This window comes from Orcinus orca, chromosome 10, assembly GCF_937001465.1.
Source record: "Orcinus orca chromosome 10, mOrcOrc1.1, whole genome shotgun sequence".
Classification (NCBI taxonomy): domain Eukaryota; kingdom Metazoa; phylum Chordata; class Mammalia; order Artiodactyla; family Delphinidae; genus Orcinus; species Orcinus orca.
This window is the reverse complement of record NC_064568.1, coordinates 68,472,929-68,493,253: the sequence shown is the minus strand read 5'-3', so window position 1 is coordinate 68,493,253 and position 20,325 is coordinate 68,472,929. Positions and strand designations below refer to the sequence as shown.

The 20,325-nt window shown below is 41.8% G+C and overlaps 1 protein-coding gene across 1 annotated transcript; it reads left to right on the top strand.

Annotated features, from left to right (window-relative positions):
• The first annotated feature begins 1,374 nt into the window (after nucleotides 1-1,374).
• LOC117200583 (60S ribosomal protein L39-like) lies at nucleotides 1,375-7,781 on the top strand. The gene is made up of 2 exons (XM_033423837.2): nucleotides 1,375-1,416; nucleotides 2,726-7,781. The coding sequence occupies exon 2, from the start codon at nucleotides 6,786-6,788 to the stop codon at nucleotides 6,939-6,941; it is 156 nt and encodes a 51-aa protein (XP_033279728.1). The 5' UTR covers nucleotides 1,375-1,416; nucleotides 2,726-6,785; the 3' UTR covers nucleotides 6,942-7,781.
• Nucleotides 7,782-20,325: the final 12,544 nt, after the last annotated feature.

Here is a 20,325-nt window from a genome sequence, read left to right as displayed (position 1 = left end):
AAAAAAAAGGTATGTAAGGATTAAAATAACTCTTTGTTTTGAAAACTGGCAATTAAAGGGAAGGAATTAAACATTTAACTTCCTTTCTAATGGGCACTATATTTAGGGTAACTACATAATCTCAGTTTATGAGAGAAAGGTCTGTTTTACTAAAGAATGCCAGCTAATCAATGCAGAAATGATAAATCAGCATTTTGTAAGCTCTAATGAATTTGGTTCAAGCAAATATTGTGAACTGCTGTTAAAATCATTAGGTAATCCCCCCATTAGAATGGTTAAAATTAAAAAGCCTGTCCATACTAAATGTTGGTGAGGATATGAAGTAATTGGAATGCTGGTGGGAATGTAAAATGTACAACCTCTTTGGAAAACAGTTTAGAGATTTCTTTAAAAGTTAAACAGGGACTTCCCTGGTGGCGCAGTGGTTAAGAATTGGCCTGCCAATGCAGGGGACAGGGGTTCGAGCCCTGGTCGGGGAAGATCCCACATGCTGCAGAGCAACTAAGCCCGTGCACGACAACTACCGAGCCTGCAAGCCACAACTACTGAGCCCACGCACCGCAACTACTGAAGCCCGTGCTCTCTATAGCCCATGCTCCGCAACAAGAGAAGCCACCACAATGAGAGGCCCACACACCACAAGGAAGAGTGGCCCCTGCTTGCCTCACCTAGAGAAAGCCCGCACACAGCAAGGAAGACCCAACGCAGCCAAAAAATAATTAATTTAAAAAAAAATTAAACATATACCCACCATATGACTCAGCCATTTCACTCCAGAATAGTTACCTAAGAGAAGTGAAAGCATACGTCCATACAAAGACTTATACATGAATGTTCACAGCAGCTTTGTAGTAGACCAAAAAGGCTCTTTGAAGAGAGCCTTTCAGCCATCCCATCAGCCATCTCAACAAAAGAAAAAAATAGAGATGAAATTATCCAGGAAAGGTAAGAGGAAGAGCCTCTTGTCTACTGGAGTGAATTCCCATGACATGCACAGGAGGCCCACAAGACTCTTGAGAATTTTATACTAGCAGAAACATTGACAGCTTGAACTGAAAGGGACAAAAAGAAGATAAAATGAAAGAAGTTGTACCCCCAAAATTCTCCAGACAGGAAGCAGGCTTATAAAACTACTTAGCTGTAAACATGTGCACCTTTCAGGAAAAAGGAAGGATGGCTCAGAGGATGGCACTTCAGATCCAGATGACAGAACTGAGAGGCATAGAGAATTATTCCCAGGCCTTGAAGCCTTGTATACTTCTTTTTTTGTTTTTAATTAATTTATTTTTTTGGCTGTGTTGGGTCTTCGTTGCTGTGTGCGGGCTTTCTCTAATTGCAGCGAGCAGGGGCTACTCTTCGTTGTGCTGTGGGCTTCTCATTGTGGTGGCTTCTCTTGTTGCGGAGCACAGGCTCTAGGTATGTGGGCTTCAGTAGTTGCAGCACACGGGCTCAGTGGTTGTGGCTCACGGGCTCTAGAGCACAGGCTCAGCAGTTGTGGCGCACGGGCTTAGCTGCTCCGCAGCATGTGGGATCTTCCCGGACCAGGGCTTGAACCAGTGTCCCCTGCATTGGCAGGCGGATTCTCAACCACTGCATCACCAGGGAAGCCCGCCTCGTATACTTCTAATTGCTTTGCTTATATTCACTCAGGTTTTCAAACCTTTTGGGTGGTGACTCACCATAAGAAATACATTTTACAAAGCAATGCAGCACACTCATACATACACGATGGAAGCCAAAGATTTCAGAAAATCATTACCTACCCTGACTGTGTGCAATGCATTCTGATATCTTCTGTTAGATTGTATTCTGATTCTATTTCATTTTTTTTAAAAAAATGCAGTTAATCCATTAAGTTGATTTCATGACCAACTGATGAGTCTTGACCTGCAGTTTGAAAAACCCTTTTAACTTGTTTAATATATGTACAGACACACACACAAACTCCTATGAGGTAGAAACTGTTATTGTACCCATTTTTCAGAAGAGGAAATTCTGGCACAGAGAGGTTAAATAACTTGCCTAAGCACACACAGGTAGGGATAAAGTGGGAGAACCAGGATTCTAACCCAGGGAGCCAGCTTCAAAAACAGTCCTTTGAACTACTCTCTTACAAGGCCTCTCTTATCCCACCTGCCACATGGTGGTAAGTGAGTATCTGCTGATAGATGTCTCTGATTCTCCAAAGGAGTGATTCAAGTGGTATTTGAACAGAGTGCTCTATTAAGATTATTGGAGTGTTCAAGGTTACGGCAGATTTAGGGAGCAGAAGTTATATTTTCTGACTCATATTTCATAATCAACAATAGTTCTCTGTGAAGAGCGTAGACTTCCAAGTCAGATAATTCTGAGTTCACATACTGGCTCCACACCAGGGACAGATCCAGTCTTTGTGGGAACTGAAGCTTTATGCAATTTTGAAATCTCTTCCTAAGGAGAAGAATAGAGCTCATGTATTCAGAATTAAGTGCCGCGCCTTGAAAGGGGCCCATGTAAGAGAGGGCCCTGTGGCTTAAGCTTCCTTAGCTTTCTGCTTATTTGCCTCTGTCTGCCCTTTATTAGCCCTTTATTTCTTTTCTTTTTTACAAAATTTTAAAAAATTTATTTATTTTTTGGCTGCATTGGGTCTTCATTGCTGTGCGCGGACTTTCTCTAGTTGCGGTAAACGGGGGCTACTCTTCATTGTGGTGTGGTGGCTTCTCGTGTAGCGGAGCATGGGCTCTAGGTGCGCGGGCTTCAGTAGTTGTGGCTCGCAGGCTCTAGAGCACAGGTTCAGTAGTTGTGGCGCATGGGCTTAGTTGCTCTGCAGCATGTGGGATCTTCCCGGACCAGGGCTCGAACCTGTGTCCCCTGAACTGACAGGCAGATTCTTAATCACTGCGCCACCAGGAAAGTCCCTAGCCCTTTCTTTCTGACACTCGGTTTTCTAATCTCTGAAATAGGTGTAGCAGTTCCTATTTCTCATGGATGCCAGACGATCAGCTGAAAGGACCTAGCTGAAGAGCCTAGTACAATGTTCACTAATTAGGTACTCAATAAGTAATTGTTAATGCAATAATAATAATTAAAAAATAGAATACTTCAATTAGAAAACAGTTTTTAAGCAAGGTTTTGAAATAAAAACACGATATGGAGAAAAAGTATTTTGTCAGTGCATTTACACCTCAGCTCTGTAACTCAGCTCTCCCTGGAGTCCAATTATTTTGGTTTCTCCAAAGCCCTCTCTCCAAAGAGAAGTATAAGTGAGAATAAGAAAGCAGAGTATTCAAAAACAAAGGCAGATATAGAGAGCGTATCATGGGAGAAAGTCAGCTGCAGGGGCCCCCAAAGGCCAGATTTCCACTGTGTGGATGTCAATAAGAAGAAAAAATATTGAACTGTTTAAGATCTTTCTCAATAAACCAAAAAGGGGCATTCAAGGTGCATTTTGGTGTTGAGAGAGGAGGCAACTGGACAAACTCCATCCTGGTAGAGTCAAGTTTTAGTCACCTGTATTCAGACATTTTATGCTTGTTGTTCTGCTGTGTCCTGAGGGATTATCAAAAAGCAAGAGGCCTCTGGAGTCGGCTTCCTGCCCCTTGGAGAACCAACAGTATTTGCAGAAACGCATGAGGTCACTTTGCCTTCCAGTTACATCTTATATTCTCCTCTCAGAGTTTGAGATTCTAAAAAAAGGAGGTATGTTAATATAGAGTGACATGAAAATATAACAGGAGTCTTTCTCAAACGTGTGGCTTCTCTTGGTTATCTGTGGGTTTTTTGTTTCGGGTGACTGTTGTGTCATTTAGGTAAAAAATAATAAGTGGGAATGTGTGGGAAGAGAAGGGTCAAAAGACGGTAGGAAGTAATTAGATTAATTCGATAATTAAGGGGAGATACGTGGGTGATTATTAAGTTTCTTGCTAGCTACATTTAGGCATAAGCACATGTTTTATTTTTCTTAATATTTACAAATGACTCATACCCTTTGTAATTCAGCAATCACAGACTCTTCCCATTTTTCCCCAGAAATTCCTCTGTGTAAAGCTGAAGATGAAACAGCCCTTCTTTTTCTACTCACTGGCAAAACGATTTCTTTCCTTCTGCCATATCTATTTATCTACTAAGGGCATCAGGTACTTCTGGATTCATCTATTGCCTCCAAACCCCTATTTCCCTCTATTCTGATCCACAGTACTATGTCAGGAGGCTACTTTGGAATATTAACTGGTGGCTTTTGTCCACAGGATTTTCTTTTCTCCATGGCCTTCACCCCCATTCGGTGAACTAAATTTTTGTTGTCTCAACTCAGGGAAGGGTGGACCCATCTGAAAGAGGAGTCTTTTTCTGGCTTTGGGAAGCAGAAAGGACTCATGTACAGAGACAACACTGAAGGTCTGCAAGAGTCTACTGGACCTCTAGATGAGATCAATGTTCCCAGACTTGAGGAAGAGTGTGGCTGGGGAGCTTGTACATTCCACACAAGGCCCGGTGCTGTGCCCCCGTAACTGGACCAGGCCTTCTGGGGTGGAGTTAGGAACCAGGATGATAGGAGTGCCCTGATAACTGTTTTTGTGTCTTCGATGGTTGCTAGGGAAAATTTCATACAAAGAGGCTGTGTGACCACTATCAGGCCACCCTCAGAGACTGCTGCTTTAATCATTCCTAATGATCACTTTGGACAAAGTCTGGAAAAACATAGGGAAAAAAATTTAAATATGTGAGGAGGATGAAGGGAAGCATTCAGATCCCTTTAAACTAGCATTCATGAGGACTGTGACCTCTTGGTACATTTCAGCTTGGCCAGCATAACAGGTGATATTCAGGAGCAGAAAGCCACTCTCCCCCGTGTCCTGTCACCACCAGAGTCCCTGGAAATTAGATATGACTCAGAGGAGTGTAGGGTGTAGGGGTGTAGAGTGACCCTACACATCTAATTGTAATCTGTGATAATGGCTAGTCAGGCAAAGCACAGGAAGCCGTGTGGACTGGTCTGTGCAGAGAGGGAAGGGCACCCTGAGCTGAGACCCGAAGGGTGAGATAGAGGTAACTAGGTGTTTGTGAAGGTAGAAAGAAAATACAGTCCCTCGGCTGGCAATTACCCAGTGAGCTACCCAGAACCACTTATGAAACAGTGTCGTGAGGCAAAGAGCAAGGAAAGGAGAAGGGACTGCTCAATAGCAGCAGATGCTGCAGAAAAGTCAAAGCAACATGAGGACCGTTGGATTAAAGAATACGGAAGACATTGTGTAGACTTTGTCAAGAATAGTTTCAGCAGATTGTGGGGAGAAAAAAAAATTGCAGGAGGCTGAGATGTGGGGGGTGTAGAAATAAAGATGGTAGAAATAAACAGACAAATTTTCATGAAATTTGGCTGTGAAGGGAATGGTAAAGGGCAGTAGTAGGAGCTGGATAGGGAGTCAAAGGAAGAGGCTTTTAAAAGGTTGGGGAACCTTTGAACATGTGTAAACATTGATAGGAAGCAGCAAGTAGAGAGCAGGTAAAGAAGAGAGGATGGAGAGGGGGGACTCTCATTAGCAAAAGACCCCTGGGGAACTAGGAAGTGACACGAGCCAAAGCTCAGGTAGGAAACTGGCCTAAATAGGAGGAGAAAAGGCTGGAGAAATTGTAGATTTGGTGGCAGAGGTGAGGGAGCTGTCTAATGGCCTCTGTGAAGCGGGAGGAGATAGGATCTGCTAATTGGGGTGGGTCAGTGGATGGGAAGGGTTAGTAAAATCAAAGAATTGAAAAACATAGAAGAGATCTGAAACAGCTAGTAGAGTCAGTACAGATTCCCGACGTGCCAGCAAAACCTTACATCCCAGTACCTTTATTTCTGTTTTGAGCTCTCATTCCTCTAGGTGGCAGAGGCTGCATCTCAGTCAGTTCAGGAAGAGATGACAGGGAGGCAGTTGGATTCATGGGTCTGGAGCTCAGAGAGGGATATGGGCTGATAACATCCATCTGGGGTTCATCAGAACACAGTGTTTGTCTCTGGAGTCCCAGGAGTCATTGACATGCCTCAGCGAGAAATAAGAGGACAAAGAGCCCAACTTGGGGGAAAGGCCCAGTAGAGGAAGAAGAATCAGCAAAGGAAACTCAGAAGGTAGGAAGAAGAGCAGGAGAATGTCATGTCACAGAACTAAGAGAAGTGAGTATTTGAAGTGAAATAAGAGGTCAACTAGGATTAGGATTATAAAATATTCATGGATGTCATGTCTTCTTTCTTTGAGTTGGGGCACAAAAAAAAAAAACAACAGAGGATATAATCATAATACTACTGTTTATTGAGTATATAGTGCCTGATTCTGTCATTCAACCAACCAATCAGTCATATATTAACTGAGTGAGTATGACTGTAGAGAAGTTTTCTTGTTATGAGGGCAGAGCTGGGGACTGCCCAGGCTAAAAGCTGCTAGTGGTCACCAGAGCCTCAGAGAATGAGGCAGGTGTCAAAAGCTCGGTGCTTAAATAAAAATGCTACATTAGTTTGTTCAGCTTCAGTAATGAGGAGCAGGTGGAGAGAGAGAGAAAGGAGCTTATTGTAAAAATTAGGAGAGGGAAAAACTTATTCTAAAAATTAGGAAGATTAAGCTTTGAGGGGAGTTCCCTGGCAGTCCAGTGGTTAGGACTCTGCGCTTCCACTGCAGTGGGGCCTGGGTTCAATTCCTGGTCAGGAAACTAAGATCCTGCAAGCCACGTGGCACAGCCAAAAAAAAAAAAAAAGAGAGATTAAGCTTTGAGGATCTTGAAGCAGTCTGAAATTCAACTTTAAGATTTAGGAGGTGAGGACTCTGCTCTTCACCATGTCTTCTCACAAGACTTTCAGGATCAAGCAATTCCTGGCTAAGAAACAAAAGCAGAATCGTCCCATTCCCCAGTGGATTTGGATGAAAACTGGTAATAAAATCAGATACAACTCCAAGAGGAGATGTTGGAGAAGAATCAAGCTGGCTCTATAAGGAATCGCACATGAGATGGCACACATATTTATTCTGTATCAAGTCACTTGCTTCTTACCATATCACCCTGAAAACATCACTATCTGGATAGCTGGATGTGTTTTATTGGGAAAATGATTTTTCTCTTTGTTTCTATGTTTCTGCACTAGTAGGTTGGCTCAGAAAAAAATATGTGAGACCTTTTGTTGGAAAAAAAAAAAAGATTTAGGAGGTGAAAACTGTGAGCTTCTGTTTGGCACAAGTTCGTCCGTAGGCACTGATGCCTGCTCTGTTTGCACAGAAATGGAAGCACCCTGAGAGAATCTCGTTCCTATAACAGAGTGCAACTGAAAACAGGACTTTAGGGATTAAATCAGGTTATGAATGGACGAATGGAGTTCACTGTTAAAAAAGAATGACCCCTTTCATCATCATCATTATTATTATTATTATATTATTATTACAGAATCTTAGTTCCTCCACCAGGGATTGAACCCGGGCCCTGGCAATGAAAGTGCCAAGTCCTAACCACTGGACCGCCAGGGAATTCCCTAACGACCCCTTTTAGATTAATTTATTTTGGTTTATCCATCACTGAAAATTATACAACCCTTAAAAAAAGAATGAGGCAGTTCTACTTGTCCTGATTTCCGAGATATCTTTTTCAGTGAAAAGTACAAAGTGCAAAGCCGTGCATTTGGAGTGCTCTTCTCAGAAAAGGACCTATACGGATATGTCTGCATATACAAAGAATACGGAAGAAAACAAGAAACTGGTGACAAAGGTGGCCCATGGGGAGGAGAGCTCAGTGTCCTGGGATCAAGGCAGAGAGTTTGCATTGCACACTCTTTTGAATGTTGTACCAAGTATTATTTATTTAATAAAAATATGTAAATACATAAAAGATGCCTTTGGTGAATCATTATGCAAGGTTCATTTGTAATACAAAGTCATTCCCTAATTTGCTTTGGAAATGTTGACATTTGTGTATTGGATTTTCTTAAAGCATGAAATACCAGAGTCTGCAAGCCACACCCTGAGTGCTCTAAATTTGAGGTCACCAACAAAACCAGCCATGCAAGTGTGACTTTCCAAAAGGCCAAACATTGTCAAGTGTGTGGGCTTCTCATTGCGGTGGCTTTTCTTGTTGTAGACCACGGGCTCTAGGTGCATGGGCTTCAGTAATTGTGGCACATGGGCTCAGTACTTGTGGCTCACAGGCTCTAGAGCACAGGCTCAGTAGTTGTGGCACACGGGCTTAGTGCGCCGAGGCATGTAGGATCTTCCCGGACCAGGGTTCCGACCCATGTCCCCTGCATTGGCAGGCGGATTCTTAACCACTGTGCCACCAGGGAAGCCCCAATCCTCTTTTTTCTAAATGAGGAGACTAAGGCTAAAGGGGAAGAGTTGTGCCTGACAAAGAGATAATGCCACTTTGTGTAAATAAGGGAGAAAAAATAGTCTCTCTATCCATATCTGCATGAAGATACGAAGAAAGGATACACAAAACACTAATACCAATGGCTAACTATATGGAGAGGGAAGGTGAGAAATGGGAGGGTGGGAGACGGGTAGGAATGAGATTTTTTCACTTTGAACCTTTTACAATCCTTGAACTGTTTGTTTGAACAATAAAACCTATTTAAAAGAGAGATGGACCATTGACATCTACATGACTTACAATTCAGTTTTCAAGGAAGACATTATGAGGCTATGGGCTCAGAAATAAATTAAGAATCTGGTGTTGAAACCACAGGTCAAATCCTGCTGCTTCAAATGCCCATGACAGTCGGAGTTATTTTGTCATACTGAGATTTGTTTGAGATAACATGGGCCATTAGCTGGCCTTAGATCTTGTTTTTGATTATAGACAGATTTGTCAAAATCATGCAGTAACAGCCCCTTGCTAGTTTGTGGATTCAGTCATATGAAGAGGCACCACAGAGCAGGACAAAGATCAATGGACAGGAAGACAGGTAAGCTGGTTCTAACCGAACTTTGCAATTTAATTCACCTGTGACTCCGGGCAACTTAATTCCTCTCCTTAGGCCGGTTTTCACATCTGTAAAATGGAAGGATTAGACGAAGTGATCTCTAGGTTCTCTGATATGACTGGAGTCTGAAACAGTTGTTAGCAGTTTAGAACTAAAGGGGAATTTATGAGATAATTTTTCAAGGCCAGGAAATGGCTATGGACTGTTGGGTCACCTTTTGCTCCTTTGACCTTAAGTTACAACAAGAACCATCAAGTGATCTTGGCCCTTGTCTCCTACGACCACACACACACACACACACACACACACACACACACACACACACACACACGCTGATGATGATGACTAGATCTGTGTTCCTCAGAGCACTAGTTTAGGGAAGTGTTAATTAGTGCTCCATGAAACATCTCAGATGAATTTGGGGTATCCTGTACAATAAACGTTCCCAATGGAGAATCACAATGGTATTTATGGACCTAAGAAATCCTGCAGTAAAGAAACTCAAATAGGGAATTCCCTGGCGGTCCACGTGTTAGGTCTTGGCCTTTTTCACTGCCGTGGCTGGGTTCACTCCCTGGTTGGGGAACTGAGATCCTGCAAGTCGTGTGGCGCAGCCAAAAAAAAAAAAAAAAGTGAAAAAAGAAACACTTAATTTTACTTAACCTAGCGTTTTCCAAACTTATGCACATGGAACACTTTAGTGTGTCCTATTACCTTTACTTAGAACAAGTGGGATTCGCATACCTCTGTTTTTAGGGAATACATGAGATCAGTTATCATTTGGCAATTAGGACAGTTCTGGGGCTTCTGTAAACATGGGAAGATTGAACACATTCCTAAGGGAGCCTGAGAGTCTTGTGATTCATGCAGCTCTCCACCCCACCAATTGAAAAAAAACCTTTCAACAGTGGGAGCCTCAGAAACTCCCTTGTTTTACAGGAAATTTCCCGTCTAAGCACAGTGAAGCCAGATTTATTTTTGCTTTGGGAAATTTGTTTCTGTCACTCTTTTTGTTCAGAAATTATAGTTCTCTTTCTCTCCTTGCTGCAAAAGGTTGGTTTAATTCCCTCCCTCCTAATGTTTTCACTCCCAAACAGGCAGGTAGGAAAAGTTTATGCATTATTTGGGTGCTGGACCTGCCCCACTTCACATCCTGCATTTGTTTTTGAGATTTTCCACCCTCAATTCCCAAAGAAACATTGACTCATCATGACACACACACACACACACACACACACACACACAGAGTCACTTGGAAAAAATTAATTTAAAATCTGTATTTCTTAAGACTTCTCAATTATTTTGGCCTCATCATTAAGCATTTAGTTTAAAGAAAGACTCTAAGCAGGCAAAATCATATGATCAAAACTATCATTGTACTATGTGTTGGCATGTCTGTAAGTCTGAAATCAAGCAACAATATGAAAAGCTGCTTTTACATTTAGCACTTTCTTTGAGTTTTCAGGTTTGTGGCCTAAGCATTAAAAATGACCAGTCAGGTGGCTATTGCAGGGCTAGCTGATTATACTAATGCTTCCCTGAAGAATTGCAGCTGCAAATAAATTCTTTTTCTCCTGACCAGCCTTCGTTATTGGCAGTTACCCCATAGTATATGCTGTCCCCTCGTGCTCTCCTGGGTCAGTGAGAAAGACATGGAGATGAGAAGGCAGCTGGATGGGGGTGGAGGAGGTACCCACTGACTCTCCCGCCCACTCCTTCTACCTTAGCACCAGTTCTTTGATGGGTTGTCTTAATTTACCTGGGAAATATTAACTGTTGCTATGGTTGAAATTTAAAAAGAGAAAGCCATGAAATTAAGTGGGAAGGAAACACCAAAGAGAAAAAAATGAACAAGATGGGAGACAGATTACTTACGATAATGGAGGGTGTGATGGTTAATTTTATGTGTCAATTTGTCTAGGTTATGATGCCCAGTTTGGTCAAACACTAGTCTAGATGTTGCCGTGAATGTATATTTTAAATATTATTAACATTTATAATTACTTGACTGTTAAGTTAAGCAGATTACCCTCCATAATGTGGGTGGGTCTCATTCAGTCAGTTGAAAGCCTTATGGGCAAAGGCTGAGGTTTCCAAAGGAAGAAGGAATTTTGCATCAAGATGATGACATAGAAATCCTGCCTGAGTTTCCAGCCTACTGGGCTACACTGTGGATTTCAGACTTAAGATTACAACATCACCTCTTGCCTGAGTTTCCAGCCTGCCCTACAGATTTAGAATTTGCCAGCCCCCACAATCCTTAAAACAAACTGTCTCTTTCTCTCTTTACCCTATTGCTTCTGTTTCTCTGGAGAAGCCTGATTAATACAGAGGGCTCTAGGAAGGATGACCCTAGAGAAAAAAATGGAGCTGTTTGACCATAATCTGATACGAGATTTCCAGTTTGGCAGAGAGCTTGCAGATAAGTCAGTGATAGATACTTTAAAATAAAACTGTGCAAGGGAAAAAATTGAAGCAATTTTTAACTCCAGAGAAAACAAAAAGTGGCAAAGAAGACAGAGTAATTATTCTGCCTCATTTGGTTCAGTTATAAACACTGAATTAAAAAAATTTTTTTTATCGAAGTATAGCTGATTAACAATGTGTTAGTTTCAGGTGTATAGCAAAGTTTTACATATATATATATATATATAAAAGAAATACATATATATTCTTTTTCAGATTCTTTTCCATTATAGGTTATTACAAGATATTGAATATAGTTCCCTGTGCTACACAGTAGATCCTTGCTGTTTATATATTTTATATATAGTAGTGTGTATCTGTTAATCCCAAGCTCCTAATTTATTCCTTCTCTTTCCTCTTTGGTAACCATAAATTTGTTTTCTATATCTGTGAGTCTATTTCTGTTTTGTAAATAAGTTCATTTGTATCATTTTTTAAGATTCCATGTATAAGTGATATCATATGATATTTGTCTTTCTCTGTCTGACTTACTTCACTTGGTATGATAATCTCTAGGTCCATCCATGTTGCTTCAAATGGCACTATTTCCTTTTTATGGCTGAGTAATATTCCATTGTATATATTTACCACATCTTCTTTATTTATTCATCTGTCAATGGACACTTAGGTTGCTTTCATGTCTTGGCTATTGTAAGCAGTGCTGCTATCAACTGGGGTGCAGGCATCTTTTCAAATTATAGTTTTTGTCTTTTCCAGATATACGCCCAGGAGTGGCATTGCAGGATCATGTGGTAACTCTGTTTTTAGTTTTTTAAGGAAACTCCATACTGTTCTCCATAATGGCTGCACCAATTTACATTCCCACCAACAGTTTAGGAGAGTTCCCTTTTCTCCACATCCTCTCCAGCATTTATTATTTTGTAGACTTTTTGATGATGGCCGTTCTGCCTGGTGTGAGGTGATACCTCATTGTAGTTTTGATTTGCATTTCTCTAGTAATTAGCAATGTTGAGCATCTTTTCATGTGCCTGTTGGCCCTCTGTATATCTTCTTTGGAGAATAAATGCTGAATATCGGTTTAAGGAAAATGACAGTGATGGAAGAAGTTATATGGAAGTTGTGGTGTAAGTAAGTCAAATCCTCATCTTCACTGAGGAAGTTAAAAAATATAAAATTGAAAATTTGAGAAAAAGCAATATTATTTAGAAACAAGGAGATAAATAGCAGAAGAAACAACTAAAAGCATTGAAAGCAGCTGCTTGCTGATTGACTCCAGTGGGAGTGGGTGGGCAAGTAGCTGCTGTTTATCATTATAAATCTTGTAGATCATTTGGTCTTTTTTAAGTCCATATGTATATTACTTTGATAAAAATAAAAACTAAATTAAAAGTTATGTGGGGGGCTTCCCTGGTGGCACAGTGGTTGAGAGTCCTCCTGCCGATGCAGGGGACACGGGTTCGTGCGCCGGTCTGGGAAGATCCCACATGCTGTGGTGCAGCTGGGCCCGTGAGCCTATGGCCGCTGAGCCTGTGCGTCCGGAGCCTGTGCTCCGCAATGGGAGAGGCCACAACAGTGAGAGGCCCGCGTACCGCAAAAAAAAAAAAAAGTTATGTGGGTCCAATATGGAAAATTTGGAAAGTACAGAAAAGTATAAGAAAGAAATAATAACCACTCATAATTCTTCCACTCAGAGAAGGTAACTATGCACATTTTTTTAAATTGAAATATAGTTAATTTACAATGTTGTGCAACTACACACATTTCTTTTTTTAATATTTCTTTTTTATTTATTTATTTTTGGCTGTGTCGGGTCTTAGTTGTGGCACTTGGGCTCTTCGTTGCAGCGCGTGGGCTCCAGCGCACGTGGGCTCTGTAGTTGTGGCACAAAGGCTCAGTAGTTGCGGCACATGGGCTCAGTTGCCCCGCGGCATGTGGGATCTTAGTTCTCCGACCAGGGATTGAACCCCCGTCCCCTGCATTGGAAGGTAGATTCTTAACCACTGGACCACCAGGGAAGTCCCAACTATGCACATTTCTGAGGAAAAGGATTATTAAATGAATTTATTGGGATTAAGCTGTCAGAGTTTGAGAATTTTAAAATATCATAACAGATATAAATGGACAGATAATAAGAGTATAATACTGCATGCGAAATATTGTAGGTATAATTACATACAGTATAATCATATACAGTATGATCCCATATGTGTTTGTGTGTGTATTAGAAAGTAATCTGTATGCCTGAAACTGATATAAAGAAAAAGGAAAACTACTAACTTCTTGGCAGTTAATTTATTCTACCGAAATTTGTGAATCTCAATGTACTACTCAACATACTCCCAAATAAACATCATTATCCACAATGATACTTTCAGTCAGATGAGGCCATGTAGTTGCTAAATGGAGTTCACTAAAATAAACAAAACATAAAATAATGTTTTAAAAAAAAGTAAGAAAGTACTCTGAAGGGATACCCACCAAAATGTTACTTGGTAGTGACCAGGGCTGGGGCTGGGACTAGGATGGGCAAGTGAGGAGTTAGGACTCACAATGAAAGGAAACACACTCTCAGGATCATGCAAGCACAGGGACCGCACCTGAACTTGAGGGCCTCCTTGAATACTGTGCCCTAGGTGCGTCAGTTGCCTCAGTCTCTGCCCTGGTAGGGACATAGAGCTGCTGGATTGTGGGCACTTTCCCCTTCATATTTTTCACTTAGATATACATTTAAATTGCTTGTAACTCCAAGGTATGTGGACCAGCAGCATTAGAATAACCTGGGAGCTTCTCTGAAATGCAGAATCTCAGCTCAGCCCCAGACCTTCTGAATCAGAATCTGCATTTTAGCTGAATCCCAGGGGACTTCTTTGCACGTTGAAGTTTGAGAAGCCCAGGGCTAGCAGGCACCAAGCACAGTTCCTTCCCTCATTGGAGGGAATATTCAGAGGCAATTGCTGTCATGGCCCCCAGTGGGTTGGATACACACTGCCAGGGGGTAAGACGTCTGTTCTCTAGAGGACTGTGGTCTTTGCCAAGAGCCTGAGCTTCAGCTGGTGAAGCAATCACAGGTTAGCTTGATGGAGGAGAAGCAGGTGATTCCTTTGGGACAAAGAACAATTTAGAGCAAAGTTTAAAGAGAAGGGAAAGTCTAATGGGTCTGAAAGTGAGGAAAGGAGCAAGACAAAAGAAGTGCTAATATTCAAACCAAGTAATTCAAGTCCCAAGGGGATGAAGAATAACTTAGTATCCTATAAGGTTGTTCATTCCAAGAGTTTTTAGAGAAATCTGTTATAAAACTGAGAAGCTTGGATTAGGTAAATTATATTGTATTTATAAGAAGGCAGAGACTTCCCCGGTGGCTCAGTGGTTAAGAACCTGCCTGCCAACGCAGGGGACACAGGTTCGAGCCCTGGTCTGGGAAGATCCCACATGCTGCTGAGCAACTAAGCCCGTGCGCCACAACTACTGAGCCTGCGCGCCTAGAGCCCTTGCTCTGCAACGAGAGGCCACTGCAATGAAAAGCCCGTGCACCGCAACAAAGAGTAGCCCCTGCTCACTGCAACTAGAGAAAGCCCACGTGCAGCAACTAAGACCCAATGCAGCCAAAAATAAATAAATAAATTTATTTAAAAAAATTATAAGGCAGAGTTAACATAGAATAGAAAATACAAAGGGAATGACTCTGTTTCAGTGTCAATTAATAAACAGAAGTCAATTAATAAGGGTCCTGCTATATGTCTGCTGTCCATTTAGATTAGTAGATTAGATTAAAAGAGAACAGTAAAGTAATATATACTGCCATGGCAAACATTATTGACTGTATCAGCCAATATACATTCTTAACCTCTTTTTTCCTTGCCTGCCTCCCTAACAGATCATAAAAAGCTGAGTCTGCTCTCCCAGGAAGGGTGGCCATGTGATGCAATTCTGGCCAATGAGACCCCTGTGGAGGTCTCTAGACATTATATGGGGCCACCACCACTCTCATCAGAATGGATTCAGAGTGATCTTTCCAGGGCCTGGAGTAGGGTGTGGTGAGTCAGACACTCACCTTGGTATAAGATTTATGAAGGTGGCAAAAAATCAGTAATTAAGGTAATATTTTAATGCAATATTAAAAAAATAAAAATTAATGCAAAAATATCCATGATGAATGAAATATCAACATTTATAATAAAGGCCAGGGTCGTTCCTGTTGGTCCAGTGGTTAAGACTCCTTGCTTCCACTACAGGGGGCATGGGTTCGATCCCTGGTCAGGGAACTAAGATCCCACATGCCACAAGGCCCAAAAATAAATAAATAAAATAAAATAAGGGCTGGGTCTGACAACACCAGAGTTTTAGAGTGAGGCAAATGAGGCTGAGTCCTGCAAGAGTAGGACCAGGTCACCCTAATTTCCAACCCACAGGTGGGGGGTCAGGGTGGAAAAAGTGATTGGTGGCACTTAGGTTTTTATGCCCACTCTCTAGCTGCAGGGGAGTCTAGGAAAGAGACTACCTGTAATTTTCAGTTTTGATAGTGAGAAGTGGGAAATACTTGAAAGGGATTCAGGAGCTAGGTCATCAAAAAGAATGACAAATGTCCACTACACTTAATGGAGTCATGGTAAAATGTCACCATTTGGGTCCATGAAGGGCTAGATCAGCATATTTTGGCTAGATTATTTTGAGGAAACCTTTAGTATTTATTAGAGTTGGGATACAGATAAATTAATGTAGGACTATAGAGGGTGGAGAACAAAATTCCTCTCCTGAAACTGGGAAGGCTCCAAGGAGAAGATAAGGTTTGAGCTGGGCTTTCGAGGAAGGAAAGGGGAAAGCAGAAAGAACAGTGAATTTTCAGTTAGAAAATGGGGTTCCCTGCTTCACTACTTGGCTTCCCAGCTGTGAGAATTCAGGCAAGTCACTTTGCTTCCCCAAGTGTTAGTTACTTTATCTGTTGTTAAAAAAACAAAAATTCCACCAAATAAATCTGAAGGTCTATTGGCTTTGTTCAATCTTCATGAATCAGGCAGCATTCCAGCTAGTAAACAGAAAGGTGCTCTAATGGGTTGTACAAAATGGAAGGTTTTTGTGGTCAGGAGGAGGGTGGGGCAAGGAAGCTATTAGCAAAAGAAAAGAGTTGCTTTCGGCCAGATCACCATATTTTGGGGAAAGGGTGAGGTTCAATCATGCAGATTCCATCTTCTTCCTTTGTGGGAGTTGTGGGGGAGATGGAGAGGGTCCAGGTGACAGATTACCTCGCTGGTGCTGACCAGAATATTCCAGACTGGATGATTGAGATTGCATTACCGAGGGAAGGTGGAAACTGCAATTAGATCAGGTATCAAATCTAAGTTTATTATCATGGGCTTTAGCACAAGTGATGCCATTTTGGGCCTGTGGTTTTCTCTTTAACACTAAAAACGTATCCCTTGTAACCAACAAGGACCTACTGTATAACACAGGGAACTCTGCTCAATATTCTATAATAAACAAAGTGAGAAAATAATTTGAAAAAGAATATATATATATATGTATAACTGAATCACTTTGCTGTACACCTGAAACTAACACAACATTGTAAACCAGATATAGTCCAATATAAAATAAAAGTTAAAAAAATAAATAAGTTAGAAAAAAAAAGCAAAAATAAAAGTAAAGGGCAAGGACTTCTCTGGTGGCACAGTGGTTAAAGAATCTGCCTACCAGTGCAGGGGACACGGGTTTGAGCCCTGGTCTGGGAAAATCCCCCATGCTGCAGAGCAACTAAGCCCGTGCACCAGAACTACTGAGCCCACGTGCCTAGAGCCTGTGCTCCACAGCAAGAGAAGCCACCTCAATGAGAAGTCCGTGCACCACAACAAAGAGTAGCCCCTGCTCTCTGCAACTAGAGAAAAGCCCGAGTGCAGCAACGAAGTCCCAATGCAGCCAAAAATAAATAAATAAATCTTAAAAAAAAAGTAAAGGGCAAGACCTTGATCTTGAAAAGTTAAAAGAAAAAACAACAAAAATCTTATCCTTTGAGACCTGCCAAAGAGCTGTGAAGATCGAATAGCTGCTCTCAAAAAGACAACAGGGGATTTCCCTGGTGGTGCAATGGTTAAGAATCCACCTGCCAATGCAGGGGACACAGGTTCGAACCCTGGTCCTGGAAGATCCCATATGCTGCGGAGCAACTAAGTCCGTGCGCCACAACTACTGAGCCTGCGCTCTAGAGCCCGGGAACCACAACTACTGAAGCCCACATGCTCTAGGGCCTGCATGCCACAACTGCTGAACCGGCATGCTGCAACTACTGAAGCCCCTGCGCCTATAGCCCGTGCTCTGCAACAAGAGAAGCCACTGCAATGAGAAGCGCACAGACCGCAACAAAGACTCAATGCAGCCAAAAAAAAAAAAAAAAAAAGACAACAGGATGTGGAGAGAAGGGAATCCTCATGCATTGGCGGGAATGTAAATTGGTGCAGCCACTATGGAAAACAGTATGGAGATTTCTCAAAAAATTAAAAAAATAGAACTAGCATTTGATGCATCTTCCACTCCTGGGTATTTATCCAAAGAAAACAAGAACACTAATTAGAAAAGATATATGCATTCCTATGTTCATTGCAGCATTATTTACAATAGCCAAGATATGGAAGCAACCTAAGTGCCCATCAATAGATGAATGGATAAAGAAGATGGTATGTTTGTGTGTGTGTATAATATTCATATACATATGAATATTACTCAGCCATGAAAAAGAATAAAACTTTGCCATTTGCAACAACATGGATGGACCTAGAGGGTATTATGCTAAGTGAAATAAGTCCGACAAAGACAAATACTGTGTGATTTCGCTTATATGTGGAATCTAAAGACAAAGGCAAATACTGTATGATTTCACTTATATGTGGAATCTAAAATAAATATAAATGAACAAACATGAAACAGAAACAGTTATAGATAGAGAGAACAAATAGGTGGTTGCTAGAGGGGAGGCAGGTGGGGGAAAAAGGTGAGGGAGATTAAGAGGTACAAACTTTTAGTTGCAAAATAAATGAGTCATGGGTCTGAAATGTACAGTGTGGAGAATATAGTCAATAACTATGTAATATCTTTGTATGGTGACACTTGTAATTAGACTTACATCATTTTGAAATGTACAGAAATATTGAAACAGTATGTTGTATAACCGGAACTAATATAATATAGATCAATTATACTTCAAAAACAAATAAACGAACAAACTCATAGAAAAAAGGATCAGATTTGTGAGGTGGGGAGGGGGAGGTGGATGAGGTGGTCAAAAGGTACAAACTTCCAGTTATAGGAGAACACAAGTACTAGGGATGTAATGCACACCATGATAAATATAATTTACACTGCTGTACGTTATATATGAAAGTTTTGTTTTTTTAATTTTGTATTTATATGAGATGATGGGTGTTTACTAAACTTATTGTGATAATCATTTCATGAGGTATGTAAGTCAAAGCATTATGTTGTACACAAATTTATGCAGTGCTGTATGTCAATTATGCCTCAATTAAAATGGAAGAAGAACTGTGAGGATCACCGGAGATTAAGTGTTTGCACGTGGTTTTTAGATTGAAAAGCGCTATGCAAACGTCTGGCATTGTGACTAAGTCGTTAAGGATGGGGAGAACTTTGACAAAAGGCACTGAGGGAGAAGGGCCTCTGGGCAAGGAGAATGAAAGGTGAAGTGGTATTTTTTAAAAAATAAATTTATTTATTTGTGGCTGCATTAGGTCTTCGTCGCACGCGGGCTTTCTTTAGTTTTGTCGAGCGGGGGCTACTCTTGTGGTTTGCGGGCTTCTCATTGTGGTGGCTTCTCTTGTTGTGGAGCACAGGCTCTAGGCACGCGGGCTTCAGTAGTTACAGCACGTGGGCTCAGTAGTTGTGGCTCACGGGCTCTAGAACACAGGCTCAGTAGTTGTGGCGCTCAGGCGTAGCTGCTCCGCGGCATGTGGGATCTTCCGCGACCAGGGCTTGAACCCGAGTCCCCTGCTTTGGCAGGCGGATTCTTAACCACTGAGCCACAGGGAAGCCCCGGCGGAGTGGTTTTTGTGTGCTAAGACAAAAGGAAACTAGGCTTTGAGGTCTAGAAAGATGAAAGTACTCAAGGAAAGCCTATGTTTTTAAGACCATTAAGGAAACAAAGCCTGGGACTCCAAGCTTGAAGGATAAAACTAAGCCCTATGGTCTTACACAGTTACACAAGAGCGTGGGGGTACCCTAATATCACAAAACACACTAATGAATGACTTGCACACACGCTTTTTTCTCTGCCTACATGGCCTCTATTGAAGGCAGGCAGGGACCATGTCTTATTCATCTTTGTTTCCAGGAGCCTGACACTTTCCCGTTAAGAGCACTGCACTCCACTCTCAAGGAACCAGTGAGTGACCAAAGGCTTGGGACCTCTTTGACTCAAGGGGTGGGATGGACTAAGCGGCCAGGTAGCCTTGAAAAGCAGGTTCTTCTGTACACACGGGGATGCCAAGGGCTCCAGCGGACCTATTTATGATGAAAATCAAGAGAAGGTGGGGGACCAAGATTACACAGGTGATAAAACTTCATGGAGCTACACATGAACGCGAGCATGCACCCACACGCACACGCACAAATGAGTGCATGCCAAACTGGTTAAATCTGAGTCAGACTTGTAATCTAGTTAATTGCATTGGTCTAGTCAATTGTATCCCGCCAATGTTAATTTCCTGGTTTTGATAATGTAGTATAGTTATGTAAGATGTTGAGGGAAGCTGGGTGGGTGATGGGTAAAAGGGACCTCTTTGTACTAATTTTGCAACTTTTTGTAAGCTTATAATTATTTCAAAATAAAAATAAAAAGACCCTCCCCCAAGCCCAGCTCCGCCCACCCCGAGAAGGCTCCACACCTCACACTTCCGCGCTCAACCCAGCCTCTCCTGCTGGAATAAGGCGAGGAGGGGCGGGGCCGCGCACGCGCAGAGCTGAAATCCCCACCGCTTCGCGGG

What these genes read in the sequence shown, in the direction of transcription:
- LOC117200583 (XM_033423837.2), top strand. Translation starts at nt 6,786, where the DNA reads ATGTCTTCTCACAAGACTTTCAGGATCAAGCAATTCCTGGCTAAGAAA.